This window comes from Choloepus didactylus, chromosome 20, assembly GCF_015220235.1.
Source record: "Choloepus didactylus isolate mChoDid1 chromosome 20, mChoDid1.pri, whole genome shotgun sequence".
NCBI classification, from domain to species: domain Eukaryota; kingdom Metazoa; phylum Chordata; class Mammalia; order Pilosa; family Megalonychidae; genus Choloepus; species Choloepus didactylus.
Window position 1 is genome coordinate 44,310,248 of NC_051326.1, and position 20,615 is coordinate 44,330,862.

The 20,615-nt window shown below is 36.4% G+C and overlaps 1 protein-coding gene across 2 annotated transcripts in view; it reads right to left on the reverse strand.

Annotated features, from left to right (window-relative positions):
- Positions 1–15,298: 15,298 nt before the first annotated feature.
- DLGAP2 (DLG associated protein 2) overlaps positions 15,299–20,615 on the reverse strand; it is a 666,966-nt gene continuing 661,649 nt past the window's right edge. For both annotated transcript variants that reach the window (XM_037813208.1, XM_037813209.1), the window contains 2 exons: positions 20,125–20,277; positions 15,299–17,450 (listed from right to left, as the gene is read on the reverse strand). In XM_037813208.1, coding sequence (XP_037669136.1) covers positions 17,232–17,450; positions 20,125–20,277 — 372 coding nt within the window. In that variant the 3' untranslated portion in view covers positions 15,299–17,231. The remainder of the gene's footprint in view (positions 17,451–20,124; positions 20,278–20,615) is intronic.

Consider the following 20,615-nt stretch of genomic DNA (forward strand, 5'->3'; position numbering starts at 1 on the left):
AACCCCTAGGAATTCACGAAACTACTCAGTTGTTCAGTGGAGGACCTATAGAAGTCACTAAAAAATGATATACTCAAAGCAGACATTAGAACTAATAATAATACCAGGTAACACTTCTTAAAACTATATGAAGTGCCAGGCACATTATATTAGCCAAGCAAATCTAACAAAAGCAATAAAAGCTATCGTAATTTTACAGATGAGAAAATTAAAGTGGAAAGAAGTGAAATAAGGCGACAAATCTCATGCTGGTAGGAAATGCAGATCTAGGATTGGATTCTGAGTCAGAATGGCTCCCAGTCTACTGCCTCAACTAATCCTCTACCACTCTAAAAGACAGTTTATATTGTATTTGAATTCTTACCTTCTGGTCCTATTTTCTTTCTTTTCCACTATTTGGCCATATGCTTTACTTTTTGTTTGAAGGATTTGAGAAACTCATGACTGTCCGAAAGGAGAAATTACCTTGTTAATGTGCTATGACTTTTTAAAATTTGTCTCTTCACATTATTGTTATACCTTATTTTACACAATTGATAGTCCCCAATATGTTGTATATAAATAAATTGGGACTCAATACTGTATAAAGGAATTCTGTGCATCTGTAAAATTGAACAAAAGCAAAGGGACATCTTCTGCGTAAAATGTTTATTATGTTGATTCTAGATACTGATTTTCATAAACTGTGCTTCAAGGCAACTTCACATGTATTCCAATTTAAAGCATGGCCTCTTTAGGAATTTTTTTACCTCTCCTGGTCCGCTTGCTCATCTTCTTTGTTTCGTCAAATCAGGAAAACAAGTCAGATTCTTTCGTTTTTTTTTTCATAACAAAATGCCAACTTGTTCTTTATTCATTTGATAGTAAAATGTATGGATCTCTTTTCAGAGAACACCCTGATGTCACACACTTGCTAGCTACCTTGATCTTGCATGGTCTGTTACTCAGCTCAGGTCAAATCCCGGGGATAATTGCTGCCTAGAGGGCTCTCTAAGGGGTATGCCCTGTATCCACGCTTATGGATCAGTGCTTCTCAGCCTTTTGAATAACTCCCAAATTTTACTTACATCACAAAATGCCAAGCAAAACAATTATAATACAAAGTGTGTCATTTCAAATACCACCACCCCAGGAGGTTCCTATAGTAGCTCTCACCTCAGTTACTCTCACCTTAGTGCACCTGAGGACAGGTTAAATAATTACAAATATTCACAAACGTTACAAAGCTGATATCTGGAGCCCTCAGTTAGTCTTCACCTAGTTTTCTCTGCTGTTAGCACTTCTGATCTTTTGAAAATAAGCTGCAGATATGTTGCTCCATTTCCTCCCTCCTAATACTTCTTCCTAATGTTCTTCCTAAATACAAGGTCAATTTCCTGGAAAACTTCAACTACAGACATCAAAATGAGGATGTAGCCTTGATGCAATATTGCTATCTAATTCATAGATCTCATTCACATTTTACTGATAGTGTCAGTAATATCATTTATGGGTCCAGGATCCAATCCAGGATTACCTGTTAAATTTAGTAGTCTTGACTCTTTTATTTCAAGACCTTGGTATTTTTGAGGCACACAGACTGGTTACATTGCAGAAGGTCATTCCGTGTGAATTTGTTTCATCATGTTTTAAGTGTTTTTGGCAGAGATAACACAAGCTCTTCTTGACAGAGCATCGTATCAGAAGGCACATGATGTCAATTTGTCTCACTACTTGTGATGCTCATTGTGCCAGGCACATCTTACATATTTTCTTCCATAGCACCAAAGTCAGCCATTTCTCCAAGGATCTGGTTCATTTTGGTGGAAGATGTGTTCAGAATTAAGGTGAGAATGGAAAGTGAGGTGATTGCTCTTGATGTGTCATTGCTTTTATAACTTCTCAACAAAGCTAGGAGAAATGTGTATGTGTAAGAGACAGCATGCAGGCAAGCGTGTGCATGTAAAAAAAAGTAAATATTTATTTATTTATATATGTATATGTAGACACACAGACACAAGTCTAAACTGCTCTATCATTTATCAATCATCTCTCTTATCTATTATCTGTCATCTATCACCAGCTAGCTATCCATCTGTATCTATCCATTTATTTATCATCTATTGTTCATCTATCTAGCTACTATGAGTTTACTATGAGACCACAGGTTTCATTCTAGCCTTCTCCATTCCCCTAGTTGCAATTCCCTTCTTTAGCAGTGACAAACCTGGCCTTCATTAACCTCGATGTATTTTTGCTCAGTTTCCCTGTATGGAACCAAACTGCTGGACACACCACACCTATTTCCTCCCTCAGCCAGAAGTACCTGCCAAAATTGTGCTGAATTCTCCACTCCTAAGAGGAAGGGGAAGGGGAAGGAAGAAAGAGGAAAAAGGAAGGAGGAAAGACCAGTTATTTAGAAAGCACAACTTCAGCTAAGCTGCCCCCCCCCCCCCAAAGCTGGGCATGGCAGACCCAGGCTGGACCCCAACCTTCTGGGCTCCCCCTACTGGTGCATCAGCCGATAGCGCTGACAAAAGGGGAGGGGAAGGGGAAGGGGAAGGGGAAGGGGCAGTTGGATAGGTTGCTGTGGTTTGCCAGCCCAAAGCTGGGCTCCCACTTGCTGGCTCTCCCCTGCTGTATATGCTGACCCAAAGCAGCTGATTTCAATGAAGGGAATGGAGGGAAGTGGGAAGGAGGAAGAAAGAAAGAAGAAGCACATGTTAATCTTTGAAAGATATTTCCACTGTATATAGATTTTAGGTTGGCATTTTCCCCTCCTCATCAGCTGCACCCCTGATACACACACACAAATATCCTTTAACTGTATCTTCTGGTTTCCATTATTTCCATCGAGAAATCAGCTCTCATTTTTATTTGTTGTTTGTTGAGGATAATATATATGTTTTCTCTCTGGCTGCATTAAAGTTTTTCTCTTTGACTTTGGCTTTTAGCCATTTTACGAAGATTGCCTCAGTGTGGTCTTTCTCCCTCTATGTACCCATCTTAGTGTTCCCAGTACTTCTTGAAGCTGTGGCTTGTTGTTTCCCATCAATTTTTGAAAAGTCTTGGCCATTATCTCTTCCAATATTTCCTTTGCCTCATTTTCTCTTTTTTTCTGGGACTCCAATTACATGTATATTATATCTACTGGCCTTGTTTGTATGTTCATAAGTCCCTTATGCTCTTTACCGTTTTATATACCTTTTTTTCCTGCATGAAAGTATGAGACAGCTAAACAGAATTTAAAGAGCCTTTATTAGCCGGCTGGTGACTGCTTACTGTCACTCCGCACAGGGAGTTCAGCAGCCCCGACCTGTGTGTGCTGGTGCCTCATGTAGACAGAAACCATATCTTGGAAATGCAAGCAAGCTATTTTAACAGAAGCAGAGTTGGCAGTTAGCTATTGGTTACAAAAGACAATTTAGCAAGGTTTAGTTAAGGAACATTTTACAAAAAGTTTCACTTGGAACTGGTGCAGTTATTGATTGTTAAAGGATTATGCTTGGCTGATGCGTGCAACCGCAGTTTCGCCTCCCCTGAAAGGAAAAGTTTTGCTTCCTTTAACTGGTACAGTCTCACTCCCTCCTCCTCGTGGCTTAATGCTGTTTACACAACATTTCTACTTTGCAGATGTTATAGGATTAAGGGGAAAGGGGCCCCACTTCATCAGGGTCCTTATCCTCTCTTCTGCTATGCATAATTTGCTTTATGTTCTTATTTTCATTTCTAGAGCTTCCACTTAATAAAAAAAAAAATCATTTTTACCTTCTCTGGTGAAATTCTCTATCTGGTCATTTCAGTTCTTGAACACACTTATCACACCTATTTTTAAAGGAAATATTTGATAATTCCAATGTCTGAAATTCTCCACTTCTATTGTCTGTTTCTATCTCTTGTTTTTATGGTAATTTTTCTTATCTTATCTCTGTTAGATAATTCCCTACTGAATGCTGATTATTTGCATGTGAATGGATAATTTGAGGCTCTGGTTGTATTATCCCTGCTAAGGAATTATTTTCTTTTACTCATGGCATGCAGGTAGGTGGGGACAAATTACGTTAAGACAATCAGATCCCCTGTATTGGGGGCTGGGTTTCAGATTTTTTCTTTTTTCAATCTACTGCTATGTCAGATAACTAATATTGTTTTGTTCTTTGCGTGAATCATGAATTAGAGACTACTTTGTACTGCTTAGCTTAACCTGGGTAGAGAAACATCAGTCCAAAGCTTAACATTCTCTAATCGTGGCAGCAAAAAAGTCAACAAAAAATAAGCCCCTGCTTCTAAAGCCAGAGTCCTGCTGAGAGAAAACAGGCAGGATTAGGCTTGCTTTTGATGTAAAGGTTTGGTGGAGGTTAAGTGGGGGAAAGGACATGGAAAGAGTGGAGGGGTAAGGCTGCCTGGGAGGAAGGGATAAGCTATAGGAGAGAGCCGATGCTTTTTCAAGAGGGAAGGGTTTATTTGCTTAGTCATGTGTTTTAAGGCCCAGTAAATCCTTAGGATTTCATTTACAAGAATCAAACAAATTAAAATGGGGATTGGTCCTTGAGAAGCTCCTGCTTTGAGACCAAGCACGTGTTAGGGGTAAATGGGAAATAGATATTTATATTTTTCCCTTTTTGTGCATGGAACCTAAATAAATTGGCTCTTTCTCTCTCTCTTGCTCTTGCTTTCTCTCGCTCTCTCCCTTTCTCCTTTCTTTCTGTGATGTTAGAATGATTTAAATGTTTAAAAACATGCCAGCGGGCTCAAAATATTTAACATAGGAATCAAATGAGAGTTAAAGCAGGAATTAAATCTGTAAATTCTGCCAGCTAGCTCAGAAGTGCTTGCGGAAACCTCATCTAGCTACTATGAGTTTACACAGATACTTTCTATTCCAGTTGAAAAACCACAGGTTTCATTCTAGCCTTCTGCATTTGGACAGAATCCATGTTTGATTCATCTTTGTGGTCTACATTACCTAACACAGAGCTGTCTCCTTATAGATTCTCTGTAATTTCTAGTTGCTGGGAATAGAATTAGTGGAATGTTCATGGAAAGGATCTATATGGAGATAGATACCCTTCTGTTCACTGTCCAGTGTCATCTGATAAATATTTTATGTGCAAGGAGTGCCTGGGAAAAGGCAACAATTATTAGTTGATTTTCACTGAGGATTAAAATAAAATGAAATAAAATATTTTAGTCACTTCCTGTTTTATGTACTGTATTAATTTTTTTTATTAATTCAACATGGTGTTCCCTTTCTGGGTATTATCCAGTTAGTTCAGGGAAGAATTGCTAGTTACTGAACATAATTATTTTATGTCCAGCAGGGCAACTATAACTGTAAGAGCTTGTATTAATATTTTGAACCACAATGTTGTTTTACTGATCCCTGCTTATTCAACATCCTTGAACTAAATTCAATATTAATAGTAACATTGCCTTTATGTGATTAATTTAACTTAAAAATTAGTGTTGAATTATGCTATTTATAATTGTCAATTCCAATTAGAGCCGAGGCCTATTAAGACGATCTGCTTCCATATGTTAACATACTGCCCTCTTGTGTAAGACCTTTGATGCTACAAAGCTTTTAAAGTTGGCTCTAATCTAGTGTATCTAATTTCATTTGCCTGAAGCCAAAAATATCCTTAGACACCTATGATAAAATATGTCTCATTTATGAAAGAAAGTTGTATCTGAGGTCTGTTAGCCATTCATAGCTCCTTATGAATGCATAAGTCCCTAAAACAGATTTGCTAGGTGTCAGTTACTGAATTCAAATCAAGAATCCTTGTGCAATTTCTTCATGGTTATTATGGTGAGAGCAGGCTGGCTCTTCAAAATTGAATATGTGCAGGGAATTGTTACATTCAGAAGTCAATTTCCTAATTCACCTCTGGAAGCTTCTATTATTCATGTCTTGAATAGAGATGACCTAATGATATTTCATGGAGAAACTGCTAAATCTGCATTAAGGATGCAAAAGCCTCTAGAATATTAGCTTGTTTGGAATATTTTATGAAACCACCTTTTTATTTTAATACAGGGAAAGCAAGATCTTATTAGAGCTTAATATTAAAATATTTAATAAGTTTTTACAAAATTCCAGGTCAAATATTCTTAGTGAGCACAAGAAATCATATTAAATGGTCAGACTCAGAGAACTTAAAGAGATCTACAGAAGTTCAAAGATTTGTTAGGAATTAGATTGTAGATTATAATAAAACTACCTGCAAATAACAAGTGCTTTGTTCAAGGAGCTCTGCTCTTGTCCTGGTATGGGGGAGGGCACTCGCATTCTGGACTAGCTGTCCCATTGTAGATTCAGGGTCTTGCCTTCCTATCTTGTGGTTCAGATCATAGTGGTGCCAACAGAGCAAAACAGTGGCCAAATGCTGGCAGTAATTGAAGGAAAGAAGGATGGCTTGGCAATTATGGGAGTGGGGTAGGGACCAAAACAGAAAAAAAGGCAGTGTTAGGTAAGATATTAAGAAAAAAAATATTATCTAGCTGATTTCTTCACTCACTATGGACTCTATTATCGCTGAGGTTTTAAAACAAGAACTTCTAGTTGTTGGGACACATAGTCTTCCAGGGGTCTTTCACACTTCTATGTGTCCTTTGTGGCCCAGACTACTCTTTATCCAGGCCATTTCTCAAGGCTGTGCTTGCAATGAGACAGTCTTGAGGGATAAGTTAATGTTTCCCTCCGGGACAAAGAACAGGCATCCTTACTGTTTGCTACAAAACAATGAATTACCCCAGCTCTGGGTTCGTCAGCTGTGAAGCAAACCTGCTCTATCTGTAGCATCTTGGCTATATCACGTTGCTTTCTTGGGACCTGGGACCAAGAGGACCCAACCTAAACATGTTAATACTCGTGTTGTTTGCTGTGTGGTATGTAATAAAGACCTTTGTCTCTGGTCTGGGAGTCTCATGTCCTCAACCAGTATCTATGAAACAGTAAAAGAGGTTAACTTATCAGCTTGTAAGTAAAGTAAAAGAAAACCCCAGATCCTTTGCAGACCTAACACTGTCTTGAAGTAAATCTTCTACCTGGCAGTTGAACGTAAGAGCAGGATCCATAACTTTTTGTTATTTTTAGAGTATCTCTAGCACACTGCCCAGTACACAAGTACTGCTCAATAGATATTTACTGAATCAATGAATGATTGAACAGAGGAGTTGAATCCATTCATTCACCCAGTCAATCATTAGTCAGTGTATATAAGAATACAGTGAGCTTATAATCAGCCTCACATACTTTTTTGGGAGCCAGAGACATGAAGAGTTGAATAAAACATAGTTCATGCCATCAAAAAGCTTATGATCTGGTCACAAACAGTTGGCAAATACATTTCACTAGTGTGACATATTATAATAGCTGTATGGTTGAGCATCATTTTGGGAGAAGAAAGATAAAAGTGATCAGTTTACCTTGGGAAGGACAAGGGAGAGCCTCAGTGGAGATGGTGAGATAACTTGAAGGATGGAGAAGGAGTTTGACAAGGATAAGGGTGTGAGGGTGAGGTGAAAGGCATTTCAATCGAGAGTCCAGCAGTTACCAGGGCAGAGCCGTGAGGCTGGATCATGCATGAATTTGGGGACTGTTAGTCATTTGTTGTAGCTGGAAAATCAGGTGCACACAGGCTGCAGTAAGAGATAAGGCTGGAGAGGGAGGTGGGGTTCAGACTATGAAGAGCCTCATGCCATATACAGGCATTTGAACTTTCTTGTGAACGTTATGAGGAACCATCAAAGTGTTTTAACCAGGAGCAGCCTGCATTTGGCACTGATTCGGATAAACCTAATGGAGCATTGATGTTTTGTGATCGCAAGAAGAAAGAACCTTGGAGGAAGGTACAACTGATTGTGATAAAGAGAGGAGTGAGAGAAGAATGGAATCTGCAGCCAACACTATTAATAAACTAGCTGCAGGTGCCTCGAAGTGCCCACACAAGAGGCACAGCCTCATTTCCTAAGGAAACTTGTTGCTTCATGGTGGGGTTGTGTGCTGTGGGGAAAAGGAAAAAAAAAAAAAAAAAGATTGGGGGGGATGGAGGCTCGAGAAAGAGACAGGAATAGGAGGACCTGAATGGGAAACCTCAGCAAGGAGAGGCTCACTGAGCAGTAATGTTCCATTTCAGGACTTTTTAAAAAGGGCAGTGTTCTGTCATGGAAGCTGGGAAACACTGAGGAAAAGGGTGACTTAGAGCCGGGCTAAAGGATTGCAAGACGTAGGTTGTGGGGTAAAAACTTGGAGGTACATGTAAAAGTACACACGTTTTGAAAGTGGTCTGTCTCTTCACTGACTCTGGGCCATGCAAACTGTTTTGTTGGTGTAAAACTGAAGTTTTCAAACTCTGAATTTTAAAGACCATAGTGATGCAGTGAGATCATTGGGAAATGGATTTGCATCTGCACTGGACTCTATTTGTTCAGGAAAAATCCATTTGGTAAATTTTAAACTACATCTAAAAGTTGTTGTGTAGCACTCACAAAAATTCAAGGCTGATGTTATGTGGCTAGATGCCAGAGCTTAAAGTAGTGCTTTCTAAAATCTTTGCTTCTTTCCTGATACATCTGTGTGTTGCTCTTCATCTTAATTAAGAAGTAACAATTTTCTGAACATATTAAATGATGATAATGTAAGAACCCACAACATAAAAATAAACAAAAATAAGGAGCAGAAAAGTTTTCAATGTTCTAATTTTCAAAAAAGCAACTCATTTATAGTTTCAAATAATGGAAAACAAGTTGAACACATCCAAATGACTGAATCTGACAATGTCACTTGCTTCTTACTTTAAAAGATTCAAATAAATCATGTTATAATGATTAAAAATGAATATCTCATAATTTTCTTTGCACTTGTACTGACTCCTGGGAACACAGTGTAGAAAGAAATAAGGGAAGAGAAAAACTAATTAGATGTATGTTCTTAAATTTTTTAGAAATGGTATATCTTAACTGAAAACTTTTATCAATTACAATTATAGTAGAGTGAGTTAAATAGAAAGGACTCATAAATGGGTTCTGTTTTCTTAACAATCTTAATACACTGATATTCCTGTACATTAACAGAAATTCTCAATCGTGTATAAGTCACTTGGGAGGGAGGTTAGAAAATATTCTTACCAGTCTTGATATTCCCTAGAGATTATTATTTTTTTCACTCTGCTGCCTCCATCATCTAACCTCAAAACCTCAAAGCCAGAGCAGATGAAGGGAAGAAAACAGAATAAAAAAAAACACACACAAACATAATCCGTGATGAACGTTCGGGGTAGCACTGTAGAGTTTGAAGTGGTCTTCTTCAAGAACGTTGTCCATGCTCCCTAGGGAAATTTTAGGTTGTATATTTTTACCAGACTAAAAACAAACAAACAAACAAACGAACAAAACCCATAGAACTGTACGACACAAAGAGCGAACCCTAACGTGAACTATGGACTAGAACTAATAGTATAAATACAACGTTCCATCGATTGTAACAAAGGTATCACACCAATGCAAATGTGTGGGAAGAGGGTGGTATATGGAAACGCCGTACTTTCTGCATGATTTTTCTGTAAACCTACAACTGCTTTAACTTTTTTTTTTTTTTAAATAACTTTGTCCATGGTCCCTTGGGGGATTAGAGGGGGAGACGCAAAAAGGAAGCCGCCATCAGTGATGCATCTCTAAAGGTAAGGAACGGGAGAGACATTCTAAATTGAGTAGTAAGAATAATTGGCAACAGGCAAGAGAAGGAGGTGCAGGCACAAGTGAACAAGGAGAAGGAAGGGAGCAATTGCTTAACCGGAGTAGTGGACAGCCAAAGTTCACTTTAGAAGCAATGACTCAGATTGCTGCTGGGCAACTCAAGACCCTACGGTAACTGGAGCAATACTTTTCTTTCACACAAGGCCGGGATGTTAAGCTGACAAGACAACATCCAGCCCTACCTCAAGTAGGCTATAGTTATCTGATGTAACGTGTCCCTTTTCATGACAACTCAAAGAGTCTGAAACAACCATTGACTAGATCCTGTAGGATTTATTTATTTTAAGATTATTAATCTATGCCATTTTTTGCATACATATTAAATCTGTAGTCTTAATAAATGTCCATTTGTTTCTAATAAATAGAGAAATTGAGGATATTTTGACAATGGAATATATAATGGAGGAAGAGTGTCATTTTTTTTTCTGAATAAAACTCTTTGGTTTATATGATTTTTCTGAGTTTAAAAATAACACAAGAATTCACTCCAATAAAAAGTAAACATTCCTTTTCTCAAAAAATTTAATTGCAGAACTATTTACAGAAGATGAACATCAGCAATACAGAAATCATTTGAAAGAGGCATTATCGTAGAGGTGTTACGGAGCAAATGATGAGCACATTTTTCTTATAATCAGCAGAGAGTGAAAAAAAGTCATTTTAAAAAACTCAAATAAAGCAATCCTTAAACGTCTTAAAGTAATGACAACATTCTGATAAGTTATTAACAAGAAGCATGGAATTGTCGTGGTGATGAATAGCATACTGTACATTCAGATTAGGTATCCTGCATGCTACTAAATAGAATTTATCAAAAGAACCATAAAAGCATGAGAAAGAGAATTACATAAAATAGTTTAATTTTAGTGAAGTGTAACTTTGTACAGATGTTGAATATTTGGCACTCTGTTCATCCTCATTGTTGATATGATTTCATATGTATATATATTTATATATATATATATTTATATGCTTTTGTTTTTTAAAACTTTAACTAAACAGCTAGTTTCCTGGTTCTAACATTCCTCGAATTTCTATAGGAGGCATTTATTTTAGTCCTTAGGCCACACCTGGATATTTTGGCATGTAGTATGGAGGATGGGTATTTGAATTGTGTCTCTAAACAGGAAGAACTTGTACAGAGGAAAGTGGCTTATCATTTAGAAGTAAGAGTTGAAAGCATAGGTCTTACTCCTTGTAAGGGGAAATCTTTTTAAATTCAGCAAACCAGTTATAAAGTGGCGTGAGAGAGACATACATGCTGAGCCCTTTTAGAGTGACATGATCATATGGTTTAAAATGATTGGGAGGGTCATGGTCGTGAGTTACAGGTTAATCAAAGAAAGAATAAGTGGCATCTATAAGGTATCGCACATGACCTTAGAGCTTCCTTCACGTGTATCGACTGATGTAAACCAGTATACTCTCTATGGAGACCATGGTCCACTTGAAAGAGATAAATTTGCGCTTAAAGAAACTTGACATAAATTTTTGTCTTTCATTATATCCTCTCTTCCATTGAGTATAGGAAAGATTGGACTCACAAGTCTTTCAGGTTTGGAATAAGCACCAATGATAAAGAGTCACATAAAATCTAAGAAAGTAGGGAGGTAAACTTATGTTACCTTAGTTTTTTATTTATATAAAATCTTTTAAGAAGTATTTGTATAGTAACTATCATTTCCTCTGCAAAGAAGTTATCTGTCAAATGTTTAGACTGTAACTTGAAATAATTTCTTTTAACGCTGGATAAAAACACCAGTCTCAGGACAGCAATTCATAAAATTGTGGACATTTTTCAATGTTGCAAGGGTGAAGAGATGGTTATTTCCTGAAGCATTCCCATGCACCACTTCCAAATTCTTTGAAGTGTGAAATAGAATAATTACAAACTCTGGAATTAGAGGGGGTAAGCATCACAAACCTTTAGCAATTTACTCTGTATGTCTGATTCCACCCTTTTTGCTCCCCCATATGCTCAGTTTTCTGTTTCCAAGTTATCATTTTTTCTTCATAACTTTAATGTTTTATTTAGTATCTCTTCATTTCATCTAAGACTCAGCTGAGTTTAAGTGATGGTGAAAATATTGCCTAATTTGGTTGGTGCCTTATTCTTGTTCATGGAAACATCCTAGGAACACTTGAAATCAGATGCAGAAGAAAGGGAGAAATGCCCTTTGGAGTTATTTTGCCATTTCCAAACCTTCGAGAAGCTTCTCTGTGGTCTCCAGCCTAGCCAAGACAGCAATCCGAAGGAAATGTCACTACATCTGGTATGTTCTGATTCTTTTTGAGATATTTATGACCTGAATTGACTTTTGCAAGCAACCCACAGAGTTGGGAGGACAGCACTCAGGTAGAACACTATAAAACTAAACTTTGGCACATAATCCTTAACAATAACTTATACTTTAACACTCGTTCCGAAAGAGCTCAAAGGACTTTGGAGCCAATAAGTCATTAATCTGTACAATATGTCTGTGAGGGAGGTAAAAGACAGAAAGTATGATCCCCACTCTATAGAAGAGAAAACAGATATGAAGTTGAGTTGCCGGCTGATGAATGATTAAAAACCCAGGTTGCTTGACTAACCAGCTGGCTAGAGATTTCTGGGAACTTTTCATTCAGCAGCCACTCATGCTAAAGGGCAGTTAGCCTGAAGCATAAAAGGTTACCCTTTCCGTAAGTACTTTGTTTCACTGCCCGCAGTTTTATTGCGATTATGAACAGTAATAAAAGTGACAAAACAGACCTCTTGCTGTGAAGGCACCAGAATCCAATTTGACCTTATGTAATGTATTTTGTATCATTTTATATCAGCTATTGAAGGGATGTTAAATGAAAAAAAATTCATTGCTTCCTTCCATATAGTTGAAGATACTTACTAATCAACAACTGATAAATATTATATTCCTGATCCCTTAAGCTAGAGATTTTCAGTTTTTTTTTCAAGATTTGGAACTGTATTTCACCAAAAGTTACAAAGAAGTATAAACAACTAGGCAGATAAAAACAAAAGCGAATCCTCAAGAAGTTCCAAGGAGCATGGTTTGAAAACCACTGTCTTAAACTACCTTAGTATGTTAAATTTGCAGTGAAAAAAAAATCGAAGTTAAAGCATCGAAAATAAGATGATTGCGAGGTGAAAACACATATTAAATGTGTGGAATTTAGTAATTTAGGCCCATTTTTTAAGAACTTGTTTCTATGCTTATAGGAAGGTGTGTTTCATTTTTTCACAAGTTTGGGACAAATGGACTATCTAGGGGCACTCCTGAAATTAGTGTTTTGGAAAACATGTCCACATTCAGGTTAGAACACATCTCCTCTTACAGGTTTTCTGCTGCCCCACCAAGATTCATAGAAGTCTCCACTATTACAAACAGTGGTGCTGGTGATTATGGTCAGCCTAAAGGAAACATGTGCTCCTAGGGCAATTCCAGACATGGCACATGGGATCTTCTGTCCATTTGAATGATCTAGGTAACCTTTCAAAATTCAGAACAAGGCTGGTTGATATTCCTAGTAAAAAGCAGCTCATATGTCAGTTGTATCTCCTTTAAAATGGTCCATTGGCCTCTACTTCTCAGGGCTAAATGGGGTCTGGTTTGAATTTGATTGAGTTACTGCCAATAGAAATAGACTTCCAGGTGAAAACTGTTACCCATCACTCCCACTCCTTATTCTCCACCAAAAGGTTTGACCCGAACTAGAAAGCTAAAGAGAGCATATTTAATAGTCTCTACAGTCACTTTGACCAAATGTCTGCAATATCACTTTACTTTCCAACAAAATTCTACCTTGGATTGAGGGGGTGTGGCTATAGAAACTAACAAAAACAGAGCATCTTTTAAATAAAGTGATGGAAACATTGGCTGCTAAAAATGACATTGAGAAAGGCAAAAATTAAGACAGAAAATGGGGACATACACTCCAAAAGTAGTTACCAAAACCCATGCATTTGTGTGCTTTGGAATCGCGTTGCCTTCTAATATAAATTTGGCTACTTCCACAGGAGCCAGCAGAAAGGAGATTCCCTCTAGTTTGCAAATCACTGATTTAGTGGCTATTTTTTAAAGAGAGAAAGTAAATTTGTTTTTTTTCCTAATAATACACTTTTCTATTCAATTTTGAAGTGTTTACAACTGATCATGAGTTGAAAACATCAACATTTACACTTAAACAGAAACATAATTTTTTGGTATCATACAACTGATCAATTTTCTACATACCATTCTAGGATGGTTATACAAATTTGCTGAGCAAAAAATGGTAACAATTGTCACTGACAGCAATCACTTTTACATTAAATCAATAATAGCATATAAAGACATATGAGATGAATTACCTTGGAAACACTCTTGCTAACAAGTGGCATTCTCCTCTTCTGGGTTTTGTTAAATTTTAGAATCTCATTTATGATACTTGTGTTTTGTTTTGGAAAGTTAAGTCTTCAGCATAGCAATATTAACTTGTTGGCTATGAGGAAAATGATTTCTAAAGTAATATTTGAGTTTAAACAATTATTGGCTGTATCTTTTAGAAATATAGGCATGTCATTATAAAGAGCATTGTTCTTTCTTTCATAATAATGTTCATGGAACACTGTCATTATTTTCAACCATATTCTAGAAACTTAAATTTACATATAATCTTTTATAAAGTTATATTCTAAATAAGGTGAAATGATTACACTATAGTTCTATATTATATATATGGTAGAAACAACTGAAATAAATTAGCTTAATTAACACAAGTATTATAAACAGTTTTATTTTTCTTTACATGTACAATACACAAACATGGCTTATTTTCTGCTGAGCACGATGGAATGTCACCTGTATGATAAATGAATATATTGCACTTAATTATGTAAGATGAAAAGGTAACATTCCACTGGATCTAGCAGTAGGCCTCTGTTCCACCATTAAATAATCTTCTTTGGAACACAGTAGACCAAACAGGGGTTTATACACATTGACCCACTTCAAATCAATAGCTGTTATAAAATGTAGTTGCAGGTTAATTTACTTATCTAGGGATAATTTAGGTCAAGACTTTTGGGAATTGTGAGATAAAAATAAGTATAAAAAACATGAAAAATTAATCCAAATCCAGTGAATTCTTTCATTCAAATCAGAATAATAGAATCTTGGGATCTAAGATAAATAATTATTGTCTATTTTTTATAATTTGTCTTTATATGTTTTATACAAGTTCAAGGAAATTAGATAAAACACATCAGCTGCCAGTAGATATACATATATGAGTAGGTTGGTGTGCACGTATGCATTTTACATTTCCTTTAACTAGGGAATATACACTCACTTTGCTTTTCTGTAGTTATTTCTAAATAGCAGTTCGTTTTAAATAATACATCATTTTTAAAGTCTAAAATGCCAATACTTGCAAATACATTTGTTTTTAACATATTATAGTGAATACAGGAAGATGCATCATTATTGTACACTACCCAGGATTTAGCTTTTTTCTTTAGGTAGAAAAATGCTTTGAACTCTCCAGGGAAATAGGATTCATTAATAGAAGAATATTTCAGGGATTTTTTTTTTTTTTTTTTGCATTTTTCAAGGTTTTACATTCGTACTGATTTTTGCTTCCAAATATATTTTAAGGCTGTTTGGTAAAATATATACTCAGACCCGAGGCTCAATTTACAGGGTTTTGTTCTTACAGGGAATTCTTAATTATTCAGCTTTAAAAAGTAAAATTTTGAAGCTAAACATGCTTTAATATCAACTGTGCTCCCAGTAAACCCCATGCTTAGTGGAATGTAGAAGATAAGGAAAAGGAAAAACTACATTCTTAAAGAATGCTCCAACTGTGTAACTACCTTTCTGTATGCTCTTGATGGTGTTTCAAGCTGCAGAGTGAGCTGGATACATTTTAAAGTGCAAATAAAGACTAGAAAACAAAGTGCTACAAGATAATGGAAAGCTATTCTGCCTATGGCAAGGTACATGGCATTCCTTAAAGCAGGGAAATGGAAGGCATGGCAGTTTGGTGGAAACTTCCATCTTCAACTGCAATCCTGTCTTTACCATGAGTAGCAGTGAGAAGGACTGGGAATAAATAGGTAAATTTGATAGATTCTTCATTTGAGGATGTGTCTGAATAGCAATACTCATTTTCCAGAAGTGGTGTTCAAATAACGATTACTGAATCAAAATTTTGATTACAGTAATGTAAAACCTTTCAATTAGAGTAGTTTCTATTTTTCTCTGGTGCCAATCGGAGTCATGAAAACAGATTACTTTCCTTAAATTCCACAGTTGGAAATCACAATACGTGACCATTTTTCTTCATGTCTAAAACAAGCAAGAAATATTTTCTTGGCTTTAGTAATACTGCATAGGACAAAAGAATTCTGGAAAAATACAAATGTAAACTACATTTCATCTTTACCATATAACTGAGATATACTTACCACTCACATTCATATTTCTTAAACTTTTTACATCACAACTGTCATTTTAAACAAGCAAACTTTTTTTTTAAGGATACCCTGGAAAGTCAACTGATAGAGCAGTCTGAGAATATATATATATATATATATAAAATCACATGTAGCATAAATGGTGAACTTCAAGGAAAAACATGTATGTAAGTTTTAAATTATAAAGGAATTTAAAAGTACAATGACTATTTCATAGACGTAAGGACATTTTTTTCTCTTTATTCTCTTGCTATAGAAGTTAGCCTTTTTAAGACTTTAATTTCTTTTCATCCATCACTCCTTTGTATGACAATTCAGCTTATTTTTGTGTGTTGATTCTGTGCTGGATATTTTTAATGGGTTCAGACTTGTAATCTCCTGGGTTGTTGGCAAACCATATGGTAGGGAGTTTTGGTAGCTGGAGAGATCACTTTTCATTATCATAAACTTGACACAACAAGCCTAATGTTTTCTAGAGCGACAAAGAATAGCACACATGAGGACAGGTGAATCAACTAGATTTAGGGAAAATGTACCAGAGGCTCAAGGGAGAAATGGGTTCTTTCTTTCCTGCACTTCAAGTTGTAGCACCTTCCACTTGGGTTATCTAATGCCTCTAGTAAATGGTGAGATGCACCCATTTATAGTTATTTGTTATTCTTATTTCTAACTATCACACAATTTATAAAAATATAAATAACAAAATGTACGTCGGGTTCCATCTCAAGAGGTGTTTTCTTGTTATCCTCTGAGAACAAGGGGGATAAGTTAGGTCTCAAAAAGCCTATCCATCATAACTGATGTAGGTCAGACCATCAGTTAAAAAGAAAAAAAAGAAAATAGGAAGTCGTTCTTGCAATGAGCTCAGCAAACTGAGGAAATCGAAAGCATTCCAATGTGTTTATGGCACAAAGAACACAACAGCAAGGGTGTATTCGATGGAGGAAATGAGACAAAAATTACCAGGTAGATGACAAACTGTACAAGCATTTTGTTAAAAAGAAGAAGAAAAAAAGGTAAATGTTGCAGCATTCTGTCCTTAAAGCCGGGTCTGGGCCTCGGGGATGTAGATTTCAATGCTGTCAGCGCGCTCTGTGGCAGAATTCTGTCGAAAGGAGGCTGCTCTCTTAGCGGCCATGAGCCGTCTTCGAGCTTCTTGACGTTGTCTGTCAGGCAGGTCTAGGGACTTTTCTCTTGTAATAGGAAATTTCCCTTTTGGGGGCTTCTTTGGTATTGGAGGGGGGACCTTTCTTTCTTCCTGAAAAGTACCAAAAGTCAAAATTGTTGAATGAAAACAATGCTAATTGTATATTATCTTAGTTGTGCTTTGTCCTTTCTGATCGTAAATCTCACTATGGCATTATTCATCTTCTACTCAAAATTTCCCCGGTCTCTGATTCCCATAATGATATACTTGTCTTTTGCCTAGTATGCACTTTTTGAAAGTTCCCGCAAATTCTTTGGGGTAGTTTATAAATGAAGTCTGCATATTAACACTTGACATCTCCTTTGTCTTTGAGTTATATTTACTTTGTTGCAAGATTAATACTTACCCTTCTTCCTAGATTTTCCAAAGCATCATATAATCTCTGCATATTGGCAAATATCCACGATGCCAAGCTCTTGAGCATCACAGGGAATTTGGAAGATGTCATTTCACACCCCTGTCATCAGCTGCAGTCTATTCATCTGGCTCCAAAGGCCAAGTACATTTATGAAAACCATCTTATGTGGGTGTCCCAGGTAACCTTTGGCCAAATTCTCTATTTTGATCTAAACCCCGTGACATTAACAATATATATGATTTTTCACTTGCTTGGTAAAAAGAAGCAAATAATTATTTTGATAGGAGCTAATTTTCCCAAATAAGTCACATCAAAATATGTGTACATCTTTTTCAATAAGATACATTTCACGATTCTGCAACAAATGCAATATATGATACTTGCAAAGTTCCGGTGAATGGTCTATATCCAAAATTGCAAAGTTGGACCTTCCCACTGATTCTACTTCATAATGGACTTTTGACTGGAACTATGAATAGCCAATTATTTCCTTCCCAGGAAATTTTATGAAAGGGGCCTGGAACACTTTCCTCTTCTAAGCAGGTTGTAGGGAAAACAAATACACCTTTTGGTCATTCTCCCCTCAGCCTCCACAAAAAGTCCAGAGGTATTTGCTTGGACATTGTGGAAAAAAAAAAAAAGCAGTTGTGCAACTCAAGGGGGAACAAACGTGGTAATTACCTATGTAGTGCAATATTGTTTTGAGAAGAAGATTAAAGGGGCAGCAAAATAACTCTTTGACTGGTCTCCCAGTGCCTGAAACTTTGTTCCCATGGCTTATTTCAAAATGAACTTACTTTGAAGAAATGACTTCTGATTTGTTGGCATGCATCTAAAACAATGGGGTACTTCATATAGTAAAAGCTTTTAGGTATGTTCAGATTTAATTTCTGTGTTAAGCACATGGCCCTATTTACCTATCTCTTTCCTCTTGTCTTGTTAGTCTTTGGAATGTGGGAAAGGAAGACATAAATATTAAAATTTCTTGTGAGAGTCTACCTTTTAGAGAGGTTCAAAAGCCTCAAGGCATAGTGAGGTAACAGCGGATTTGATCTGGTAGACTTGCATATCTACAGAGCAGAGGTCTCAGAATGTGTTAGAAGAACAGAACCTTTTCTATAGGGAATGAACCTCAGCCACGTGAAAGAGCTGTACGTTTTCTGCACTCGGGATGCTGTATCCTCAACAGGAAACCTTTTTTGCATTGAGGCTCATTCTCTATGTATAGCTTAGGTAGAGAGCTTATATCAGAAGTTAATTATTCGGGAATGAAAAATAGGAAGGATTATTGCATATATTTAGCCTAATTTTTTAAGTTCTATTTTAGTACTCAATTAGGATAACTTTTTTTTTTAATCATTATGTATTATCTCCTTGCTTATGTATCATTTATGGCTTATGCAGAACATATACTTTTTCATGGCCCCCTCCCTCCATTATCTGTGGGAAAAGGGAATTTTTTTTTAGTTATTCACTATAGCTCTAGCCTGGAGCTTCACTGAGGCAGTCAATGGACCCTTTCAGGAGAAAAGTAGGAGAAAAGTAGAAGACAAGCCTACATTTGTCTTACATTGTAATTCCTTAAATATACATCTTCAGTTGTATATTAAACACAACTTCCCCAAAATATATGTTGGATTAGTTTTATCGTTCTATTTTAATTTATTATGTCTGTCTAGAAAAATCAGGTTATAATTACTCATAACTTCTATAAAATGTGTTAGGAAATCAAGGTTTTATTGCTAGTGTGGACCTTATATATTGGCTCTTTTGAAGATGGTATCTTAAAAAAAGAAGTTAAATCACAGGGTTAAAATTCAATGGAAATTCTCAGCATAGTTTAAGAGGCAAGACTGCCACATCCATAGGAAGTTTCATTATCAAACAGATCAGTAAGACTTAAAATGTCTTCTTGTCTCCAACTCCAACCATAAAACTTGAGAGTTTATTTGAATAGGAGGTAGTCATTGTAACCAGACCTAAAAATCTCTCCTAAGAAAAATAACTTGAATATACAAACAAAACAAAGGTTTGATGAAATGATTTTGAGATAGATCCCTATAAGGAATAAGACTACAACTACAAATTTACATGTATTTTATGGCTAATGTCTCCTTGAATTGTCTATGATCAAGAGAGATAGAAAGGGAGAAGCCGCTATTGAATATACATGCTGGATGACTTCAATTCACCCCAGTTAATACACACACACATACACATACCTATGTTTATGAAAATTATATCCTGTCCCTGGGAAACACATTATAATTTTGTATTTGAAACAGATCACTTCTGCAATTTGATTAGCTACTAGGATGCTAAAGAACAGCAGTGTGTATGGAAATCACATTGTATGGATACAATTACCTTTCTTTCAGGTGACTCTATTATCTTCCAGTCATTGAGCTTCAGCTGGTGCAGTTCATCAAACTTCATGCTGACATCCTCAATGGAAAGTTGTAACATGTCCCAGTAGCCAGCGAGGTCCTGGGAAGTAGGCCTTGGCATGGCACTGGGATCCTGAAAACACACATTCAGAATTTAGACACATGAAAACCTCCCACTTAACAGAGTATTTGGGAGAGTCTGCTCTTTCCCACATGCTCCTTTCAAAGAACAGTATTAGAAACAAGCGTGACTAATTCAAATACTGATGCAAATATTTGGGAAAGCCCATGAGGATTCACTAACAGTTTACCTTAGTACAAGAATTTGGTGACCATTAAAAAACATGTAGAACATTTGTTCATTGTTTCATTTTGAAAATGCTGTCTTAGAACCTAAGAAAGCCAACAAACATTAACATTCAAAAATGCTGGACAGCTCATAAAAGCAAGAGGACCCCTACTTTTTTGTTT